The following is a 22,541-nucleotide window of genomic DNA, read 5'->3' on the forward strand; positions in this document are numbered from 1 at the left end:
CTGTGTTTTTATCATTTTTATGTGAGTAGTTTGTGTTTGAACACAAAAATTAAATCTTATATTTAAGCAGTGAGGACTTAGATCTTTTCTTTCTACCCATGACTTGGCATCCTTGCTGAGATCTAAGGAGACGTGATAGAAGTTTATGGTCCGTGTTAACCCTTTTGATACCCGCTTGCATGAGCACCTGTTTGCACAGGGGTCCATGCCATAAGGTGAGAGTGATTAGTTAGACCGGAGGTGGAGGGATTGTCACGCTACTGTGAAAAAAATAACTACTTACGTCAGTGCTACAGTTTGAATTTAAAACATATCTGTGAAATGTGAACTTAAGTCATGGATTGTGGAAACGAACTAGTGTGGGGTGATTGTATATAGTGTATACCACATTAACTACTGACTAATGCAGAGTTGCAATGCAAGGAGATCAGCTAAAAGTAGTTGGATCTGTATGTGCGTTATAATTAATCGAAATTAGTCAATTAATCAATAAAAAAATAATCGATTAATCAAACACGAAAATTTTAATCAGTAACATCCCTACTATATTATCAATAAAAAAATACCCTTAAATTTAATTTTAACACACACACAATAAAATCTCTAACATTTGAGCAGAATATAAAAGCTGAAAAAGAGCTGAATAAATAGATATCAAGTATGTCAAAACTGCAGCAGTGACATGCCAACAACCTACAATACCCAAATTCTCCATAGGTGTCACTATATAGGCTTTAGCACACAGCAGTTTAACCCTTTTGTTGCTGGGGACATTGCTGGAAGGTGAACCTCCGTCCTAGCCTCACATCACACACAGAGTAGTAAAGGTTTTGCTCAAGAATATCCCTGTATTTAGCACCATCCGTCTTTCCCTCAACTCCGACCAGTTTCCCAGTCCTGACTGCTGAAAAACATCCCCACAGCATGATGCTGCCACCACCATGTGGGGATGGTGCTCTTTGGGTGATGTGTTGGGTTTGTGCCAGACATAGCGTTTTCTTTGATGGCCAAAAAGTAAAATTTTAGTCTCATCAGACCAGAGCACCTTCCTCCTTACATTTTGGAAGTCTTTCACATGCCTTTTTGCAAACTCAAAATGTGCCATTTTAGTTTTTTCCTGAAATCAATGGCTTTTTTCTGGCCACTCTGCCATAAAGTCAAACTCTATGGAGCGTGCGGCTTATTGTCGTCTTATGTACAGATACTCCAGTCTCTGCTGTGGAACTCTGCAGCTCCTCCAGGGTTATCTTAGGTCCCTGTGCTGCCTCTCTGATTAATGCCCTCCTTGCCCGGTCTTAGAGTTTTGGTGTGTGACCGTCTCTTGGCAGGTTTGCTGTTGTGCCACATTATTTCCATTTGTTTATGATAGATTTGATGGTGCTCCAAGGGATCATCAAAGATTTGGATTTTTTTTTTATAACCTAACCCTGACTTGTACTTCTCAACAACATTGTCCCTTACTTGTTTGGAGAGTTTCAATGGTTTTCATGGCAGTGTTTGGTTAGTGATGCCTCTTGCTTGGGTGTTGCAGGCTCTGGGGCCTTTCAAAAAGGTGTGTATATGTAATGACAGATCTTGTGACACTTAGATTGCACACAGGTGGACATAATTTCACAAATTATGTGACTTCTGAAGGCAATCGGTTGCACCAGAGCTTTTTATGGGCTTCATAACAAAGGGGGTGAATACATACGCACATGCCAATTATCAGTTTTTTATTTCTGAAAAATTGTTTTATATATATATATATATATATATATATATATATATTTATTTTTTTTTTTCTATTCTATTACTTCACCAACTTAGACTATTGTGTTCTGATCCATCACATATAATTCAGATTAAATAAAACATTAAACTAAAGGCTGTAAGGTAACAAAATAGGTAAAAAGCCAAGGGGGGTGAATACTTTTGCAAGGCACTGTAGGTAACACTTTATAGGCCTTAACACATCTTCAACATATAGTTAACCACTAATATTGGCCCTGGAATTATTCTCTTTTTAATGCCTGTCTATACCTAACATGTGTTGGAAAATTGTTTACAGGTGCTTTACATGCGTGTTCATTTATATATATATATATATAACATAATATTTGAGAGGCTTTAAATTTTATTTCATATAATTTTTTTTTGATAAGCAGCCTGAAGAATAGTGAATGGCTGATGCAACAGAGCAACTAGAGAAGTGCTGATCAGAGACTGCTGCTGCCATCATACTGGGTGCAGTGCTACATGTGAGGGGACACAGTCTGGCGTTTAAAAAAAAAAACTGTGCTCTATCCAGCCTGGGCAACCCAGTAGGTTTGCTTTCAAGGCTAAGGTCACTTAAAAAAAAATGCCCATATTTTTGCAGAGAATTAAAAAAAATTAGCATTTATTATTTATTTTTTACTAGGAGCCTGCAAAGCATTGCACCTTCAGTCTTTGGATCATGGGTGCAATGCCAGACCCTTGTGGACCCTTCCTCCAGCTCTCTGCTTTTAGCTCCAAACAGGCTTTCAGATGGAGAGCTGGAGGAAGTGTCATGGACTACAAGTGCACTGATTACCACACAAGTCCATCTACCACGGTGGAACACTGGACTTGTAGTTTATTAATTCAAAAGTGACTGTGGAGGGGGTGATCCCCCACAACCTATCATGGAGAGAAAACAGAAAAGCGCCTCTCAGTGCAATATTTATGTACTATTGCAAGCAGTCAAATGAACACCCACATCGAGGTTAGGAAAAGTAAGGAACTCACCGGGGACAGTCCTCAAGGCCTCCGGTCTGAGAGTGTACCCGCAACGATGACCACAGTAAATCAGGAAGAAGCCAGCAAGTCCTGAGTAGTTCCGGGTAAGTTGGATGGAACCAGCTTGAGGCGCAGTGCCAGTATGCGTATGATGTCACCGGGGTAAGGAGAGAGAACCACAACGCATTTCAGAGCAATGCACACACCTCGTACGGAGCATGCACACTCATTTCTCAAGTGATACGGAGAGGAAAAAGGGCCACGTTTAAATGCTTTACACCCAATTAGCAGAATATAGCCACTAAAATGCTGTTCACCTGAATGTAGTTAAAACAAACAGAATATGTACAACTTTACCATAATATGTACATATTCTGTCATTCAAAGTCTCACATTTTCCCTCCCCCTTATTGTTAGAAGAAAACCTGTTCGAGTCTGCAAAAGACTGGGGCAGAGGTTCACCTTCCAGCAGAACAATTACCCTAAATATACAGTCAGAGCTACAATGGAATGGTTTAGATCAAAGCATATTCATGTGTTAGAATGACCCAGTCACAGTCCAGACCTAAATCCAATGGAGAATCTGTGGCAAGACTTGAAAATTGCTGTTCACAGAGGCTCTCCATCCAATCTGAGAGAGCGTGTGCTGTTTTTCCAAGAAGAATGGGCAAAAATGTCACTCTAGATGTGCAAAGCTGGTAGAAACATATCCAAAAAGACTTGCAACTGCAGTGAAAGGTGGTTCTACAAAATATTGACTCAGGGGGCTGAATGCAAATGCATTCCACACATTTCACATATTTATTTGTAAAAAATGTTGAAAACCCTTTATCATTTTCCTTCCATTTCACAATTATGTGCCACTTTGTGTTGGTCGATCACATAAAATCCCCCAAAAATAATTTACATTTTTGTTTGTAACATGACAAAGTGCTGAAATTAGCCCTTACCCTCCCCAGCCCCAGCATACACTTACCTTTACTTTGGTCTCCTGCTGTTCTTTTCAGTGCCAGGGGCTGAAGGAAATATCTCGTACTTACTGGTATGGAAGCAAATGTGATGGTGTTGGACCAATCAGCACTGTCATGCAAGGCTCCATAGTTCAATGCAAGCTATGACTTGTAGCTCACACAGGCCTTTCCTTTAGTTCCCAACACCGGGTGCCAGCTCCTTAACAAGCACCTATTTAAGAACTGTTAAGGATGCCGACGGGTGTTGGCTCTTTAACCAGCTGAGATTTTACATGCCTGGACCACTATCTATTTAACACATGCATTTATTTATTTCCTTTAGTAAATTGACTTAAATACGGTTTTGTGTGTTTTTTACTGAGCAGTATTGCTTTTGAAGTAAATACCGCAGAAACAGATAGTGATTTGACATTTTTAGTATCGCATGCGATATTAGGGAAAAATGTCTCATGTAATCCAAATACTGCATGCGATATGCTTTAGTCAATTGAGCCCATTGGAATTTAAAGGGGAACTGCAGTCTGCTCACATAATTTGTAATAAAAACATCTTTGCCATTTTAAAGCTTCCCTCCAACCACTTTGCATATTATTTGATATATACTGTGATTCTGTACTTGCCAAATATGCTGTAGAAATCTCCATCCACTGAATATGGCTGCATCCATTTTAACTGTGGGCAGCTGAAGCTGCTGCTTGTTCACTTCCTGGATTCGCACAGAGGCACACCTCCAGCTCTGCAGCCATGCAGTGCTCATTGGCCCTCGTATCATTCGCCCCACCTGCCTTCCTGGCAAACTCTCCAAAGAGTGAGATGGAGAGCTGTACATGATGTCATAAGCCTAGGCTTTTTACCAGACAAGAAATAGGAAGTGGGCTGTATAAGGTATTTACTGGCAGAAAAAAAAATGTTTTACTATCCAAAACTCACTCATATTTTCCCAGAAGTCTGCACTAGGATACATATCAGATTTTAGGCACCATCTGCAACAAAAGTGTATTTTTTGGTGAGCTCCCGCTAAAGGCTTAATCGCTTCTTGACCTCTTGCTGGCTATGTCATTATACAGCAGATTGACAGGGCTGCTCAAACCTCCGTAGGTGTACATCGGCTGCTTTAAGGGGTATAGGGGGTGCGATGCCAGAGCCGATGTAAGTGGCCTTTGCCTGCGATGTCTGCTGGCTACCTGCGATCGCTCCATAGAGAGCCAGAGCGGGGATCTGCGTATGTAAACAAACAGATTCTGACAGGGGAGTAGAGAGGGATCTGCTGTTCCTAGTGATCTCTCTCTACTCCCAGTCAGTGCACTCCCCCCACAGTTAGAAACCCCTTCCTAGGAAACATTTAGCCCCTTGATCACCCCCTAGTCTTAACCCCTTCCCTGCCAGTGACATTTATACAATAATCAGTGGCTTTTTTTAGCTCTGATCGTGTATACATGTCAATGGTCCCAAAAAAGTGTCTGATCTGTCCGCCGCAATGTCGCAGTCCCACTAAAAAATTGCTGATCACCACCATTACTAGTAAAAAAATAAAAAATAAAATCATAAAATTGCCATAACTATATCTCCTATTTTGTAGATGCTATAACTTTTGTGCAAACCAATCAATATACCCTTATTGCGATTTTTTTTAACCAAAAAATTGTAGAAGAATACATATTGGCCTAAACTGATGAAGAAATGATTATTTTTTACATGTTTTGGGGGGATAGTTGTTATAGCAAAAAGCTTTAAAAAAAATAGTTGTTTTTTTTTTCAAAATCTTCTCTCCTTTTGTTTATAGGGCAAAAATAAAAACTGCAGAGGTGATCAAATACCACCAAAAGAAATCTCTATTTGTGGTGAAAATAAGGACATAAATTGTGTTTTGGGTACAGTGTCGCATGACCCCGCAATTGTCAGTTAAAGCAACGCAGTTCCGTATCGCAAAGAATAGCCTGGTCAGGAAAGGGGTAAATCCTTCAGGGCCTGAAGTGGTTAATGTATGCAGGTACTGCCACTTGCCTCATTGGAGTCTTCCAAGTGCATCAGATAATAGATGATCAATAATCAAAAAAATCACCTTCATAAACAATTCGTATGCAAAAGACACTGGAGAGTAAACAGCTATTGCTTTAGAGGAGAAACCGGTAGGAATCTGCAACAAAGTTTGTTGAAATCCCTTTTTTTTCACAACATGAATGGAGTTAGGGTCCTTTCACACGGGGCGGATCAGTGCTGATCCGCCCCGTGGATATCCGCTTGCTCAGCGGGGATCGCCGAAGATGACAGGTCCGTCTCTGCACACTGCGCAGGGACGGACCTGTCACAGCGCCGCTCTCCCCTGTGGGAGATCGGGTGACGACGGACCGCAGTGTTCATCGTCACCCGATCCGATCCGATGATGGATGGAAAAATAGCTTTTTCCTCCGTCACACTTTTTCGGTTCGGAGCGGGTCGGATGTCAGCGGACTTGTCACCTCTATGGAGCATCCGTTCAGGTCCGCCTGAAAAAACTGACAGGCGGACCTGAACGGATCGTCCATGTGAAAGGGGCCTCACTCTTTAGGACCCAAACCCATTTATTTTAATACAAAAATAGTTTAGAATTTCCATGAACGAGGCACGATTAGATTTCCATTAACAGGTGTCTCTCATAACATTTCTGTAGTAGTAGTGTTAAAAAAAAACAACCTATAGGGAACTTCAATATAGCCCTGCATATGTGCTTCTAATTTGACTGCAAAAGAGCAAAACCTGGTTTTCATGAAGCCTATCCAAATGACAACATTTAGGAAGCTTCCCCTGTAATGCCTTAGTGGTTTTAACCAGTTGCTACCCAGGCCAATTCGGACATTTCTCTCCTACATATAAAAATCATATTTGCTTTGCTAGACAATTACACAGAACCCCCAAACATTATATATGTTTTTTCAGCAGAGACCATAGAGAATAAGATGGGGGCCATTTTATCTTGCAAGATATTTGGGCAGAATTTTTTCAAACGCTTTTATTTGGAGGGGAAAAATGTTTCATGCATTTAAAAAAAAAAATAGTAAAGTTACTCCAAATTTTTTGTATAATGTGAAAGAAATAGATACCTAACATGTCACACTTCATAATTGCACACGCTTGTGGAATGGCGCCAAACTTTGCTACTTAAAAATCCCCATAGGTGATGCTTTAACATTTTTTAGAGGTTACATGTTTTGAGTTACAGAGGAGGTCGCGATACCTCACATGTGTGGTTTGAACACCGTTTACATATGTGTGCGCGACGATCGTATGTGTTTGCTTCTGCGAGCGAGCACATGGGGACAGGGGCATTTTTAGTTTTTTTTTATTGTTAATTTTACTTTTATTTTTCTATTTTGACAATTTTTTTTTACATTTTTTTAAATCTTTTTTATTCCTATTACAAGGAATGTAAACATCCCTTGTAATAGGAATAGTGCTTGACACGTCCTCTTTACAGTGAGATCTGGGGTCAATAAGTCCCCAAATCTCACCTCTAAGCTGGGAAGCCTGAAATAAAAATATAAAGATAATGGCTTCCCAGCCGAAGCGGCGGCGGCATTTTTTCGAATACAGAGGCGTCATAACATTGTGCTGGCCTCCGAATGATCATAGAGACTCCGGGGACCATCTGGTCCACTGGAAATCTCTATGGTCAGCATCTGGGGCTGGTCGGTTTCTTCTCCGGTTCGCCGATGGCAGGGGCGAGCCGGGAGACGAGGCGTAGGGTGGTTGGAAGAATGATCACGGGGCTGAACAGCCACTGTGATCATTCTTATGGTAAAGGGAATAGCCGGCTCTAAAAAAAAATATATATATATATCTTGAATGATGCCTGTAGCTGCAGGCATCAATCGGATATCACCGCTCAAAGTCCACAACATCATACTGTATGAAGTTACGTGGGGCGGCAAGCAGTTAAACACCCTTTGTTCTTCTAGGTTCACCCTCCAAAACCATTTGTTTTACTTTCCTGAGTTGAATATAACATAACCCTTCACAGCCCCTTTACCAGGAGTGGAGAATGGTGAGTCATCACTGGACTCCAGGGCTACCTCTAACTCAGCCACCCCTTGCCCCTGCTGCTGCTGCAATCTTTTGGAGCCTGAGACAACCCAACCACCAGACAGCCAATGGAAAGTATGGACTTCACCCAGGCAATGGCATGGGAACCTTCCCTCTGCAATTCCAAATAAAGAAAACTCAGGACGTTGCCCATTACATGATCACAGACTTTGGGAAAATAAAAGGTGTTTTTAGTTTAGTCTGTTTTAATTAATCCTAGTGATTACTTAGAGGAGGGTGTAAAAGGATGATGGTGAAGGGATGAGAGTGTGGCTGGAGATCAGCTTTAAGTCTTAAGCCTGTGCATGGATTGGGGTACTGCACAGCAGTAAATGTGGATATGTTTATCTTCTCGATGGTATTTAGGCTTTAACTCTGATCTAAACTTTAACCTGTAACTTAAAAATAACACGTCTGTTCCTAATATGTAACCCTTTCTCCAACCCTATCGTTTAATCTAACATTGAATCTTATTCCCCTAACCCTTAACTCTCTTCCTACCACTAAGTGATACCCCTAAAATAAAATATTGATGCTGAAGGCAAGTATTCCCATTTCCCTTTGAACTGTAGAAAACAGCAAGGTGTATTTATTTTTCAGAAAAGCAAGAACAAGGAGAAATTCTTAGAGATTGCATCAAATAAAACTGTTCTATCAGCTATAATTCTGCTTTCTAAAGTAGATTATTTCTATTCAATTTGCAATATGCACACAGTAAGCAATAGAAATATTTCAATAGTTCTAGTGTTTGTATTTTATTCTGTGCTTAACCTTGAACCTATATCTTGTATCGCTTTGTATATCAGCAATAGAAGGAAGAATATGTCAGGATAAAAAGCAAGTGCATCCAAAAGCTGGGATTCATTGCACATTGATCCCCTGCATCACGACAGGATTGTGCAGTGGCAATAATTGAAGTAATCAACTCAGTAGGATGCTGGGTCTTTATGTTTAAGCTAAACAATAATTGCAAAGCATTTCTTTAAAAGTGCATATGTTTGTAACTATCTCTATAAACTGCCATATTGCATGCAACCAAATAATATATGTAATGTGCATATTCAGACACCCAGCAGAGAGCTACTTCACTCTCTTAAATATGTTTCTTTTTAAAAGTGCTAATTGTTTTTACGAGCACTCACAAGACGAAGAATCTGTTAATAGTCACTTTGCATCCATATACAGTAAAATACTTAGGAGACGCACTAATGAATATTACCCCAATGCATCTTAGTTGGCTGTATGACCTTCATGAACGTCAAGGACAAGTGAGTGAAATTTCAATAGAATGGTAATAATAGAATTAATGTTTTTGCTTGCTTTCCACCAGCGTACCAACACCATCCTACACTAAGCACCAACATACAGACTGTGCACATTATAGAGTAGATGATGATAAAGCATAGTATAAAAAAATGTATGCTTAATTTGGGTTATCTGAGATCAGTATTAAGCCATACCCATGTAAATGTTTCCTTTCTAGCAGCAATATTTCGTACAAAACAGGAACATTCATTTTGGTATTTTAGTTGCAACTCTTAGCAATAGTCTCTTAGGGGTCTTTGTAAAAAAAAAAAAAAAAATATGTACATTAGATTTGTACAAACTACCAGCTGAGAGAATAACGCAAAAAATTATTTTCTTGGGGTATTTTATCTTCAGGTCCGATTTGTAATAATTCTGTATTGTTTGACGTAGCAAAGAAAGATGTAAATTAAACTTTGAGTGTGTGAGATTTTTTTAAATAGTGAGCCAATATGCTCCCATAAAGAGAGTCAGAGAGATGGTTAAATAGTCACGTGGTAAGTAGTTCTGAGTTTAACAAAGTCAATCCCAAAGTCCTTCCCCCACCATTATTCCTGTGTGGCTCTGAGATACTGTTGGTGCAGAGCCTCAGTAAATCAAGTCTTTCAAATTTAAGTGTATTGTCTTATTCTTTATTTGCTTGGTGGGCTGTTTGGACCCTGCCAAACAGCCTCAAAACTCTGGGTGAATGGCTTAAATGCTGTCCACAGAACATGTGCACTGGTTGATGTCGGCTATCGGAAGCATAGTCTATAGCTTAAGTTACACTAGTGCAACAACCATGCATGTTGCATGGCATTAAACAACTTCTTTGGTACCTTTTATTACGTCACCTCATGAGCACAGATCTTCGTGACCACATTGTTCAAGTAATATTTGTGTAAGCTGCCAAGATGAAATACCAATTTTCTATTTCGTAGTTGTATATTGAGGGACATAGGAATGTAGTAATAACAATTTAAACCTGCCCAATAATAACTCCACCTCCATCAATTATGCCTCAGTTTTTTGCTAATGGCCTACAAGGTTGAACGCCTATTCCTCAGTGCTGCAAAAACTCTAACTATAATTTTGCCTTTTTTTTTCACTTAAAATACTCTATTTTTTCTTGGTGACTTTAATCAGGACTTCAAATATGCTGTTTGAGCTAGTCTTTATGCAGCAGCTATTCTTAGCAACAGCTTTGGAGTCCAGACCTCACCAAACTGAAGATTGCAGATTAGCCTGAAATGGGAGTACTTTGCACTGGGATCTGAATTGTGGCACTTTCAGACCTCTGTGTACTGTATTTGTTGACTGCTAAGTGCTTTTCAGGTTTAGAGCTGTGAGGCAGCTTATGGTGTGACCCAGTCTCTGACCACAGTGAGTAAGGCCACTCGACCTGAAGTGGATAAGCTTTTTCAAGCTATATCCAAACCCTCCTTGACTGAAAGATTTAAGGTTTGCCTTGAATGTGGGTTCTGTAATGTAGTGCTTTCCAGACTTCAGTGTATTGTGATAAGTGCAGTGTGCTCTTTAGGTTTAGAGCTATGGCACAGCCTCTGGTGTCAACCAACCTCTGAAAACATAATTATCGAATACATTGATGCCACTAGAATGAAAGCTGGTGTAATTCACTAGATGGAGCACTGTGCCCTCTTTGTGTTTTTTCTCCCATCAATCAACCGGGAGAATGATAGCAGTAACTGTCCTAGATTTTTGCAGTTCCTGAACTGATGGATCATATCAGCTACATTCTTTGAGTATAGCAGATTCATTGTCACTTACTTCTTTAACTACTTGTGTTATTGAGGGGACATTTCTTTTCATCTAGTTTCACTTCTAGTATTGTCCATCTTTACCTGGCAATTCTTCTCCTTTTGGAAAATGTGGGTAGGGCAATTCACAAAACTCGTCTTTTGGACTACTTGATCCTGCTAACTATTTTTCCATAATATACTCTCTGTGGGGATTATTAATTTTTTCCTATCTTATCCTGGGAGGATTCTGCTCAGGGATATGTAGACTTCCCTGACTCTTTGAGTCTTGTTCATGGTAACAGTCACTTTCCCAAATTCAAGGGATCTCTCTCTGGACTGCATTTTGAGGCTGAAAGATCTTCACCTCAAGAAAACTTTGAGCACTTCTCCTGTACTTGACTGATTGATTTGACTCCCTGCTCTAATCAGTGTTAAGTATGTTCTTTGTAGTCCACACTGTTGCCTTAATAGACTTGGGTATTACACATTCTTATATCTGTTGTTCCCCACTTTAAACAGTGGGGGTCATGCAGGTAACTTTGCCTAATATCTTCCTAGCAAGGAAATATCCAACTTAGCAACAAATCCATTTAGATTTGCTGCAAAGAGGACTGTCATATCCATGTACATCTCTTCAGAGAACATTTAGCTGTCAGGTGTATCCCTCAGTTTTGGACCTCCATCTCCCTGAACTCAAGGGTTCTGGGTGTTCCACTTAAGCCTTGGGGTACTCATTTGTTAGTCTTTTGCTTGCACATTCCTTGTTTATCCAACGTTTTTTTTCCTGAAGTTCCACTTCAGCCTGTAACTGCTGATTGGATGGGTTTGTTTTTTTTAAGTTTGGACATGCCTTCTCTGTTCTTCCTTTCCCTGCAGTCAAGCATTGGCAATCCAAAGATTTGGCCTTTACCCCAGTAAATATCTTTTTTGCCCTAGTAATGATTACCTGTCCTGGTCTGGAGCACCAGGTTGATCCTTTCTTTGGTCATGGCAATCTCCAAATTAGCTTTTTTCTTTTTTTATCCAGCCTTCATCCAAAAACTGTAAAACCATCCTCTTGAAGTCTTTAGAGCAGGGGTCTCAAACTGGTGACCCTCCAGCTATTGCAAAACTACAAGTCCCATGAGGCATTGCAAGGCTGACAGTTACAAGCATGACCCCCACAGGCAGAGGCATGATGAGGCTTTTAGTCTCGCAACAGCTGGAGGGCCGCCAGTTTGAGACCCCTGCTTTAGAGTGACACAAGTCCTGCCTCTCTGAGTTATTGACCTAGGTTCTTCTCGCTCACAAAACTAAGCCATGACATTTAGGGGTTAGCTTGACATTCTTTGTTATGCAGTGTCCAAAATTGTAACTGAAATGTCTAAGAATTACTGTATCTTATGGTAACTACAAACATCCTATTTTTTCCTGAAAATAACATGAATATGTTTTCTTAGATGAGAGCATTCTAATATAATTCATACTTTTAATAAATATCAATGTAGCTACTGCTCTCCTATAGAATGAAGAACATGGTGTTCACCTTCTTTATTGAATTGTGTGTGTGTATGTGTATATATATATATATATATATATATATATATATATATATATATATATATATAATATGTGTATAACTCTACCTTGGAGTTACTGCTTTTTACATGGTTGTACTGTGAAAACCCCAATAATTTTTTTTTTCAAAAAAAAAACATAGTGTATGCAGTATGGCAGTTCGATTGAGCTTCCAACAGTTTGTGTATGTATGTTTAAGACCAAAATAGCCATAGTAGACTCCAACTCAATGATCTATTTAATCAGTATAGCAACTGAGGATTGGTGGTGGTAAAGATTTAAACTTCAATATGGAGACTTCTGATGTACAGCTTTAATGCAAAAGAATACCTACTAGATATAAATCAGATATTTTGCAAATTTACTTATGATTTTTGTTTTGAGATTTCCATCAACAGCTGTGTCCTCTCTTTGTTTTTGCAGGTGAATGAGACCACCGTTGAGCAGCTGGTTCAGCAATATCCACACATTACTTTTAGTACTGTTCTTCAGGACTGCAAGAGAACCTTGGAACGGGCTTATCAGATGGGCTGGACACCAAATGCATCTTCTGCCCCCTAATTCTTTCCACAACAGCACAACAAAGATGTCGCAGATACTGCATTTTGCATTTTTATTCACCAGTATAGACTATAAGTCATTGATTTTGTTTGAAACTTGTTTCCCCATTCAGTATGGCATTGCTTGCTAGGTGCTGGGTGTTTTAGTAGGATTGGGGAGTCATCTACTATGTGACAAGGATATTTTTCAGGGTGCTTGAGTTCTGAAATATTAGTTCTGTATGGTTGCCATTAGATAAGGTTGATATAATTGCGTGAAAGGTGATTGCCACATGTTCTAATTTTGTGTTATAAAAACACGTGAGTTCCAGTAGCATCAAATTCTCACTCTTCCATATTCCTTCTAAAGAAATCAACAATGTAACAAACTAGGTTTCCTTGATGTTTTTCCCTGTTCCATTTTATATCTGCTCAATTAGTTCATGCTCTATAATTTATGCAGCCTTTGCAGAATAGGAAATTTAGAAGATTATTCATCATGTCCGTCTAATTTATGCGAACTGGTCATTGAAACATTTGTTCTTGTACATACAAAGGTTCATCCCAATTTTCTATTCTGAGTTGTCATTAAAGAACATACAAAATGGTCACAGGAGGTTTGGGTGTATATATGACTTCTTGTCTTTGAGCTATTGATTCCAATTTCCAAAGATCCAATACATCATCCTTCAGCTTATATGATTTGTGCTTGTGTGTTAGAAGATTGTCTGTAGACCTATGTGAGGTGCTGTTTGTTTGATAAACAGCATTTCTAGAATGGATGGAGTAAATATGGAACTTTGAAGGAAACATTGTCATTGAAGTGAGATTAACACCTTAAAATACTTTAGCAGTACTTTATCAGCCTATGTTTTAACTCTTAAGCCATCAGTGTTAGTCTCTAGGTTACAAGGAACTTAGAATTTTTATTGAAAATCTTTAGCTATGTTAATTCTGTGGTTATAGAAATAGGCCATTTTCATTCACCTAGTCAGATCCTTTAAAATAGTGCTGTAGGTGGGAGAGGGGTGCCCTTTACTGTATTCACAAGATCAAGTATGATGCACAGAATCCAGCTATTTCATCAAAGATAGAAATTCTTTATTGAACCTAAAGATATAGCAGGGATGCACATAATTTGAGGGCTTTTAGATTTCTGATAAAGATTAAAAGCCTTGTGCAGGAGCATAAAATAATTATTCTGAAAAATCTTTTATATAATCTAAGGGAGAGAAATTTAAATTTTGTTGGCAATATTAGAATTAGCCGATAGCAGGTGTAATGCTTAACATTACCCTGTCACTATATATCTGTCTTTTATTTTTGCTTGGTAAAGTGCAAGAACCTAGGGTTGCAGTAGTTTTTAGTCCAGCCGCTGTGTCTGAAAACTGGTTGTGTCAAAGTTTGACCACTTCTTCCTGCCACTCATACATTTCCGTTAGCTCTTCTTTTTTTTTTTTTATAACAGGTTGCCTCACTATGTAAGCATGAGTGAGAGGCTAGAGGGCAGACTTTGACAATACTTGGACGTGCTAAAGGTGTGCTTTGGCAGAACAGCTTGTCTTGTGGAGTGGCTGAAAGATACTACAAGCAACTTTACGTTTCTGCACTTTATATCTATCAATTTTTTTTTAAGTGAAGGACGTACTTTTATATAATTCATTAAATTGCAAAATTATTTGTGTAGCATGTATATTATCATCCCTAATGAAACTTTTGTTTTCATTTAGAGGGGCTGTATCAGGTAACAAATACCTGTATGAGCAATCTTCAATAGAAGCTGTTCTTCTTTTCCTCTTTGATAGACTTGTGTCAGTTTAGACCCCTTTCACACCACACCGTCCATAGCGTGGGAGGTAAAATGCCGCTATTTTTAGCGGCGTTTTACCAGCAGATTTGAGGCGCATTTCGGCCGCTAGTGGGGCGCTTTTACCCCCGCTAGCGGCCGAGAAAGGGTTAGAACCGCTGGCATAACGCCGCAATAGCGGCGTTTTGCCGGCGGTATTTCAACGCTGCCCCATTGATTTCAATGGGGAGCAGCGGTGGGGCTTTCACACTACAAACAATGGTGCAGCTTTTTTCGGGTGGATTGCAGGCGCTATTTCTAACGCTATAGCACCTGCAAAACACCCTGGTGTGAAAGGGGTCTTACACCCACCTATTCTTGGGTCGAAGAGGACTCCGGATCGAAGGTAGCCAGATGCAAACGGATAACAGAGTCCATTTACTCCCGGATGCCCATAAAGAAGGGTGGGCCCTGTCTAGAAACTGAGCAGACATGAAAGTATTATCCACCCACTCTACTCCGATCAGCAGGGGATCGGCTCACAGATCCTCTGCTGATTGGAATAGAATCCGGCCCGTGTGAAAGGGGCCTTGCTCCCAGGCTGTACCTAGCTAGTCAAATGCAGTGATGTTAGCACGGAGTTGGCTAAGTTGCTTGGTAACAGTTTTTCATTAACTGACGTCCTAAGATGTATGACTAATGTTGACCTGCTTGCAAATCTTGCTCTAATCTGAGCATGTGTGAGTATAAAATGTTTTTGGCATAGTATATAGGATGAAGATCGAGTCCCACATATAAGCTACTTTGGCAAATGACTGATTTCATGCTTGTCCCAAGGTCAGTAAACACAGCAAAGCTTAACCTGTAGATGCATACCTGTATACACAAAACACAATATTTAAGACAGTGATTTGAACAATTAAATTTTCTAGAATTTAAAACTGAACATTTCTATTTACGCAAGATCTTCTCCCAAATTTGATATTGTTATATTTTCTATAAAACAGTAAGGCATGAATCAGATACATATATTTATTGTGCAGCAAATATATAGTGATAATCATATGGCAACAGGTTGTTCCAGTTATAGAGAAGAATAAAACATTTAACATTTACTGTCTGGGATTTTTTATTTGTTTCTATCTAAGCTGTCTATTTCTCTAAATGGATTTGACTTCATTAAGATTTCTTTTGGTTTGCTATGGGTTAAAGTGTCTAACCCATAATGACTATACCTTGCACTTTACAAAGCCACTGTGAGCTTTTAGCTACCGACCATCATGTGATACAGGTGCCACCTTTGCACAGGAGCACATCTGGCTTTCAACATTGAAGACTTGTAATTTACAGCACGCCATTTAATGGGCATAAAACCTTTATCCACAGCTATAGATCGAAATTTTGATATTGTATTAAAATTAAATCAGAATTAAACCTCAAAGTAAACATTTAGTATACTGTTGCTTATCAATTTCTAAATGTGGTGGCTGTATTCGTTTCCTTTTTAGCTCTCTTTCTTTTATTTTCATCTGGTGATCTGGCCAGTAAGTCTGTTGTTTTTCAACAGAAAAGCTCTCTTGCAATTACAAAGAGCATAGACAATTTGACACTGGCTGGGGTACCTAAAATTATCAGCTTTTATTTATATAAACTTTTATCCCAAAATGAAAAAAAAACAGTTTTGAATGCATTATAAAATATTAGCTGAAGTTCAGCTTCAATGTGTTAGTGTATTTAAACCTGCTAGTACTTATAACACGCTCCTCCCTCCAGACAGACTGACAATGCTGCTGTCCAAATCTGCCCCGTGTTCATTCATCCAGCGTGGTGTCTGTATAATACAGGAGGAGTGTTACTGGCCAGATCACTAGGGGGAAAAGATTAAAAAATAAAGGGTTTAATGCAGCTTTAAAGGACCAATAAGCATAAATTAAAACTTGATATTTTGTAAAATTGGTTCTCATAACATTTTCAAAGTTTTTACTCACTTTTTGAGGCTGTTAGGTAAATAAATCTATTGACTTTTACATTTTACACTTTATTGACATCATTGTCCTAAATTGTGATGAACATAGTGAAAGAAACACAAATCTGTGTTCATTATAAATCAGACCTAGATTGAGTTCTGTCTGCCTTGTGGCACATAGCCTGTTGTCACACTGTCCAAGGACATGAGAAGGAATAAGTGAAACTGCCCATTTTAGATACACTCTATAATCCCTATATCCCCAATTATTCCTTTACAAATGTAAATATATACTTAAGTACAGTATGTTTAGTAGAAATTGGCTAACATCAGGACAATAGACAGCCGTGTGAAAGAGACAAGGCAGATTTTTTCTTGCAATATAAATTAGAATGTATTATCTGAGAGACAATAGCCACAAATATTGTTCAGTGGATTGACAGTATGTAAGCAGCTTGGTTAGGCCAATATAAGAGGAGACACATTTTCTTTCACTTTTTTTTTTTTTTGTTAAAGGAAGTGACACACAATACAAATCAAAAGACAGAATACAAAGCATCAACCCAGTATAAAGAATAATCAAATAGGTCTTAGACTTGTCACAGGGAAGTCATACAATAATCAACACAAAAGGAAAAAAAAGTCTCATCATTTGCAGTGACTTGAGTGGAATTCTTGCATTAACATATCTGAAGATGAACCATGAAATAGTAGATAAACCAAGAACAACTATCTCACCTAGATCTTCAGTTACTGCACCCAGGACTCACAGGTAAATTAAAACTATGAAACGGAATCTTGCAGAATGCTAAATATACGTTCCTGGAGCCTTATCCAAGAAAGTTTTTGCTTTGTGGCGGTCAGGGACACAGCAGGGAATTTCCAAGAGCAGGCTATATTTATATTAGCCCCTAGCAGGATATAAGAAATTAAGTGTTGTGCTAGGGGGCGGACGGGGTGATGAGCTGTCTGTGAGAGAGGGGAGGGACCCGATGACGGCGCTAGTGTGAGCAGATGGGGGCAGTCCCGCCGATCAGCTGGAGCAGCGTGAGGGGAAAGGACGCTGAGCTCCATGAATGAAGCCGCCCGGTCCGTCCTATCCCATCCCACCCACATCCTTAAACATACGGCCGGTATAAGCAGGAGAGCACAACCCCAGTGTGCTGGGGCTCTAACCGGCCGGTAAAGAGACCGCTAATTCCTCCCTCCACATCCTTGTATTGCGCTCGCTGTGCCTGCATGAGACCCAAAGAGGATACGAGCATAGCCTTGCTCCAGGACCAGGCAGACAGACAACTCAAATCAAAGTTTCAAGATGACCCTGGTGTACTGGAAGACAGTGGAGCTATAAGTGGACACTCTCTGCTTTCTCTCCTTCGGAGGCTGTATGGGCAGAGGAGCGATATACGGAACGTAGACTAAGGACTGAGCACCCTATAAGACTCTTCTTCCTCCCCAGGTATTTATCTCTGTTTTTTGTTTATTTTGAACTACATATGCTGAATATATGCAGAATTTCATCCGAACCTGACCTGATTACCACCTGTTGAACGCTCACGGAGACCCGGGCTGGTGAGACTCTGGGGAATGAGGAGTGGAACAGCAGGGGCTCAGTGAACCGATTCCAGAGAATTAAATATTGAAGATCAAGATGTAAACAGGATTAAATGGAGTATAATTATAAATGACTTGCAAGATGTTATATACCTACAAATTGATGAATCTGTCCCACGTATAAAGTATAGTGGTTGATCGCCGAAATGCTAAGGGGGACAATGTGTGGCCCTTTCTGTGGAAGCGCACTGTAAATCTCATCTTGATTTCACTCAAAATCGCAGTAAAAGCAAGGACGGGAGGGTTCTCCCCGCTTAAAATCACAGAGTAAGCGAGAGTGGATCTGGGGCTGGAGCTTTCAGCGCAGTGCAGGTGACACAATCAAGGAGAGACTGAACAAAGAATTTTTTTCTTTTTAATAATCCTGGGGAGTCAAAGGACAAAAGGGGGGAACATGAGGGGAAGAAATCAAAAGGCGAATGAACCAAAAGAGAATCTTAATACAAGTACGATTCAGAAGTACCTGAAGGAAACAAGTTTAAAAAGCCCCGGAATAGAAAAAAAGCAGCAGGGGGTAAAGGAGAAGAAGAGAGAAGTATCCAATACAGCAGGGGCCCTGGGGGCTAATTCAGGGGAGGAATCGGACTCAGATATGGATGGTAAATTGAGGGGACAGAGGGATATCGCTCAAATCCCCACAAAAAGTGAAATGTTGGAAATGTTCACCAAACTTGAAAATACCATCAAAGTAGAAATTTCAAATGTCAGGACGGATATGGGCCACTTACTGAGGAGAGTGGAAGAGGCAGAGGAACTAACAGGAAAACAGGCCCATGAAATATTAGAACTGAAAACGCAAGTAAGAAAATTGCAAACGGATCAGCGGGACATTTTATATAAGCTGGACGAGCAAGAAAACCAGAATAGACGCCAAAACCTGAGGGTCAGAGCATTGCCTGAACAGCAGGGAGAATATTTGGGAGTTAAGATGGGAAAAATATTCAACCTCATATTGGGAAGAGGGGTAGGAGAGGACTTAAAGATCGACCGGGCACATAGGGTGAGGAAACCTCCAGGTCTGAGGGAAGAGGTTCCGAGAGACGTAATTATAAAATTTTGCCACTATGAAGATAAAGCCAAGATATGGAGCAGGCTTAGGGGGCTGCCCCCGTTACAATATGAAGGGGTTTCTTTACAGATTTTCTCGGACCTATCGGCAGGAACACTGGCTCGGAGGAGACTTCTAAAACCTTTATTAGAACGATTGAGATCGGCAAACATCAGATACAGTTGGGGGTTTCCTGCGGCCTTACTGGTCCAGAGAGATGGAAGAACGTTCAGATTAAAATTCCTAGACGAGCTGGAGGTTTTCTGTAACAATCTAGGGATCCCAGTCCCAAAGATCCCCAAAGTTCCCTAATGGACTTACATAATGGACACTGATTCGGGGAGTCTGACTTTTTGAAGGTCTATTACTTGTTGCTTCCCTCCTTTTTTTTTTTTTTTTTCCCCTTTTCTTGGGGTGGAGGGGGTGGGGGGAGAGTGGGGTGGGAGGACGGAGGTAAGAGGGTGGTGGAAGGATCAGGTGGGGCCCCCTGACATCATACCGTATCTGCGGGGGGACCCCCCTTCCCCTTAGGGGAAGGTGACAGGGGGGACCCAGACACGGGGGTCGTGGTCGGAGTCGCACCCTAGCGGGTAAAGTCTGCAGAATGGAGGAGATCCTCAGCTGCAGAATAGAGGTCAGGAGTTGGCCAGGGGGTGGGAGGGGGGGAGGTTGGGGTGGGGTGGGGAGGTTTCTTGCAGAGCCAACCAAGGTAATACGTACCACGTTTCACTTCCTACTGGAAAACTATAGATGATAGAAGTAAATTTCTTGTCATACAATGTTAAGGGTCTGAACTCTTTGGCTAAGAGGCACAAATTGTTAAAGAAATTACAGCAGTATAGAGCAGAGGTGGTATTTATGCAGGAGACCCACTTGTCTCAGGATACAAATATTAAACTATACTCGGTTAATTATCCAAACTGGCTATATGGGGATTCGCCGATAAAGAGGGCTAAGGGAGTGGCAATAGGGTTCGAGAAATGTATAAAATTCACATTGATGGATAGGATGACAGACCCTGAAGGCCGATACCTGTTTGTAAAGGGAAAATTAGGGGATAAGATTCTCACCCTAGCAAACGTATATTGCCCCAACAAAAACCCTATAAGATATTTGAAAACAGTATTGGGGAAGTTAGAGGAATTTAAGGTGGGGGATGTTGTCCTCGCAGGAGATTTCAACTTTTGTATGGAGCCATCTTGGGATAGTACGTCACGGGCTAGGGGGTTAAATATGAATGCACTGAAGATGATTAAACTTTGGATGAAACAACATCAAACGATGGATGTATGGAGGTTGCAGCATGATAAAATAAAAGATTACACCTTTTTTTCCCCCATGCACGGGACGTACTCCAGGTTGGATCACATACTGGTTGACCATAGGCTGTTGGATCTAGTGACGGAAACCAAGATAGGAATAGTTACACTGTCAGATCATGCCCGGTGTCAATGAGGATGAGGATACTCGGAATACAAAGGCTACCGTTCACGTGGCGCTTGAACAAGAATCTCTTGCAGGACGAGAAAATTGCGGAGGCAGTATTAAAGGAAATCAAATTTTATTTTTCCGTTAATGATACAGAGGAAATTTCCGGTGCCACTTTGTGGGAGGCACATAAAGTATATATTAGGGGTATCCTCATCTCCATGGGCACAAGGAAAAAAAAAGAAAGACTAGAAAAAATAGAAAATCTAAAAGAAGAGGTTTATAAACTAGAACAGGCCCATAAAAAATTAAGGGGGCAACAGCAGAAATATCTCCATCTATTGGTGACTAAGAGGGATGAACTTAAAGATATGATGGAACAGGAATCAAAGAGGACATTGGACAGGAGAACTAGAGAGAGACATTACCTGGGAAATAAAATAAGTAGACATCTAGCCAGACAGCTGAAAAGGAAGAGTGGGAATAATTTTAAAATACAAGACAAGAACGGGAAGATGACCCATACATCCAGGGAGATATCGGAGGTGTTCAAGCAATATTACGAAGCTCTGTATAACTTAGGACAGAAATGGGCAAAAGATTTAGGGAAAATAGACAAAATTAAAGAATTCTTGAATAAAGTGAAATTACCGAGTTTAGCTGAGAGCGATAGATGTAACTTAGACAGACCCATTACTGAAGAAGAGATCTATAAGGCTATGAAAGATACCGCCTCCGGTAAAAGCCCGGGACCAGACGGATTTACGATTTCGTATCTGCAAAAATACAAAGAGATCTTAGTCCCCAAGCTTTGCAAGTATATGAACGGCTTAGGTAGAGAATTCGGGATGGGAGGAGAGGCGCTGCGGGCCTCAATTACGGTGTTGCTAAAGGAGGGGAAGGACAGTACGCTTTGCTCTAGTTACAGGCCAATCGCCTTACTAAACGCTGACACCAAATTATTTGCCAAGGTCTTAGCATCGAGGCTGAAGGACAGGATGACCGACCTGGTGCATCCGGACCAGGTCGGATTCATCCCTGAGAGGGAAGGTAGGGACAATGGAGTGCGTTCGTTGCTCCTACTACAGGCCTTAAAAACGAATGGGTCCCCAGGACTACTCCTGTCGATAGATGCGGAGAAAGCATTCGACAGGGTAGACTGGGGACTCATGTTTGAAACCCTGAAAGTGCTGGGTCTTGGACCAAGAATGATCCAATGGATCAAAGTGCTATATAATCACCCTCAGGCGTCGGTAAAAGTGAATGGGATGTCTTCCTCCCAATTTCAAATGGAGAACGGCACCAGACAGGGGTGCCCTTTGTCCCCACTTCTGTTTGTCCTGTCCTTGGAACCGTTACTGGCCTCCATCCGAGAGAACCCAGACATAAAAGGGATTAAGGTTGGAGAAGAAGAGCACAAACTCGCAGCATATGCGGATGATGTGTTGTTCTATATCTCCAACCCAAGGATCACGATTCCGAACTTGCTGAGGTTATTGGAAAAATATGGTGAAATCTCGAATTTAAAAATAAACCTCAATAAGTCCGAAGTCCTAAATATTAATATCAAGGGACAGGAAAAGGTAGGACTCCGGGAGGAATTTCGGTTTCCTTGGCGAAAGGAGATCAAATATCTAGGAGTCTACCTCTCCAATACTATCAAGAAAATCTATGTTAACAACAACATTCCATTATTAGAGGAAATTAAGAAAGAAATAAAAAAAATCTCAATAAGTCACCTCTCCTGGTTAGGGCGGATCAATGCGGTCAAAATGGTTTTGACCCCAAAG

At 40.4% G+C, this 22,541-nt stretch overlaps 1 protein-coding gene across 1 annotated transcript in view; it reads left to right on the plus strand.

The window, feature by feature from the left end:
* The window catches only part of FBXL17 (F-box and leucine rich repeat protein 17), a 991,300-nt gene extending 975,490 nt beyond the window's left edge, over positions 1-15,810 (plus strand). The window contains exon 9 of the mRNA XM_077462311.1: positions 12,794-15,810. Coding sequence (XP_077318437.1) covers positions 12,794-12,931 — 138 coding nt within the window. The 3' untranslated portion in view covers positions 12,932-15,810. The remainder of the gene's footprint in view (positions 1-12,793) is intronic.
* Positions 15,811-22,541: the final 6,731 nt, after the last annotated feature.

Source organism: Lithobates pipiens, unplaced genomic scaffold (genome assembly GCF_037356315.1).
Source record: "Lithobates pipiens isolate NorthernLeopardFrog02 unplaced genomic scaffold, aLitPip1_a1.2 Scaffold_3, whole genome shotgun sequence".
In the NCBI taxonomy this organism is placed as follows: domain Eukaryota; kingdom Metazoa; phylum Chordata; class Amphibia; order Anura; family Ranidae; genus Lithobates; species Lithobates pipiens.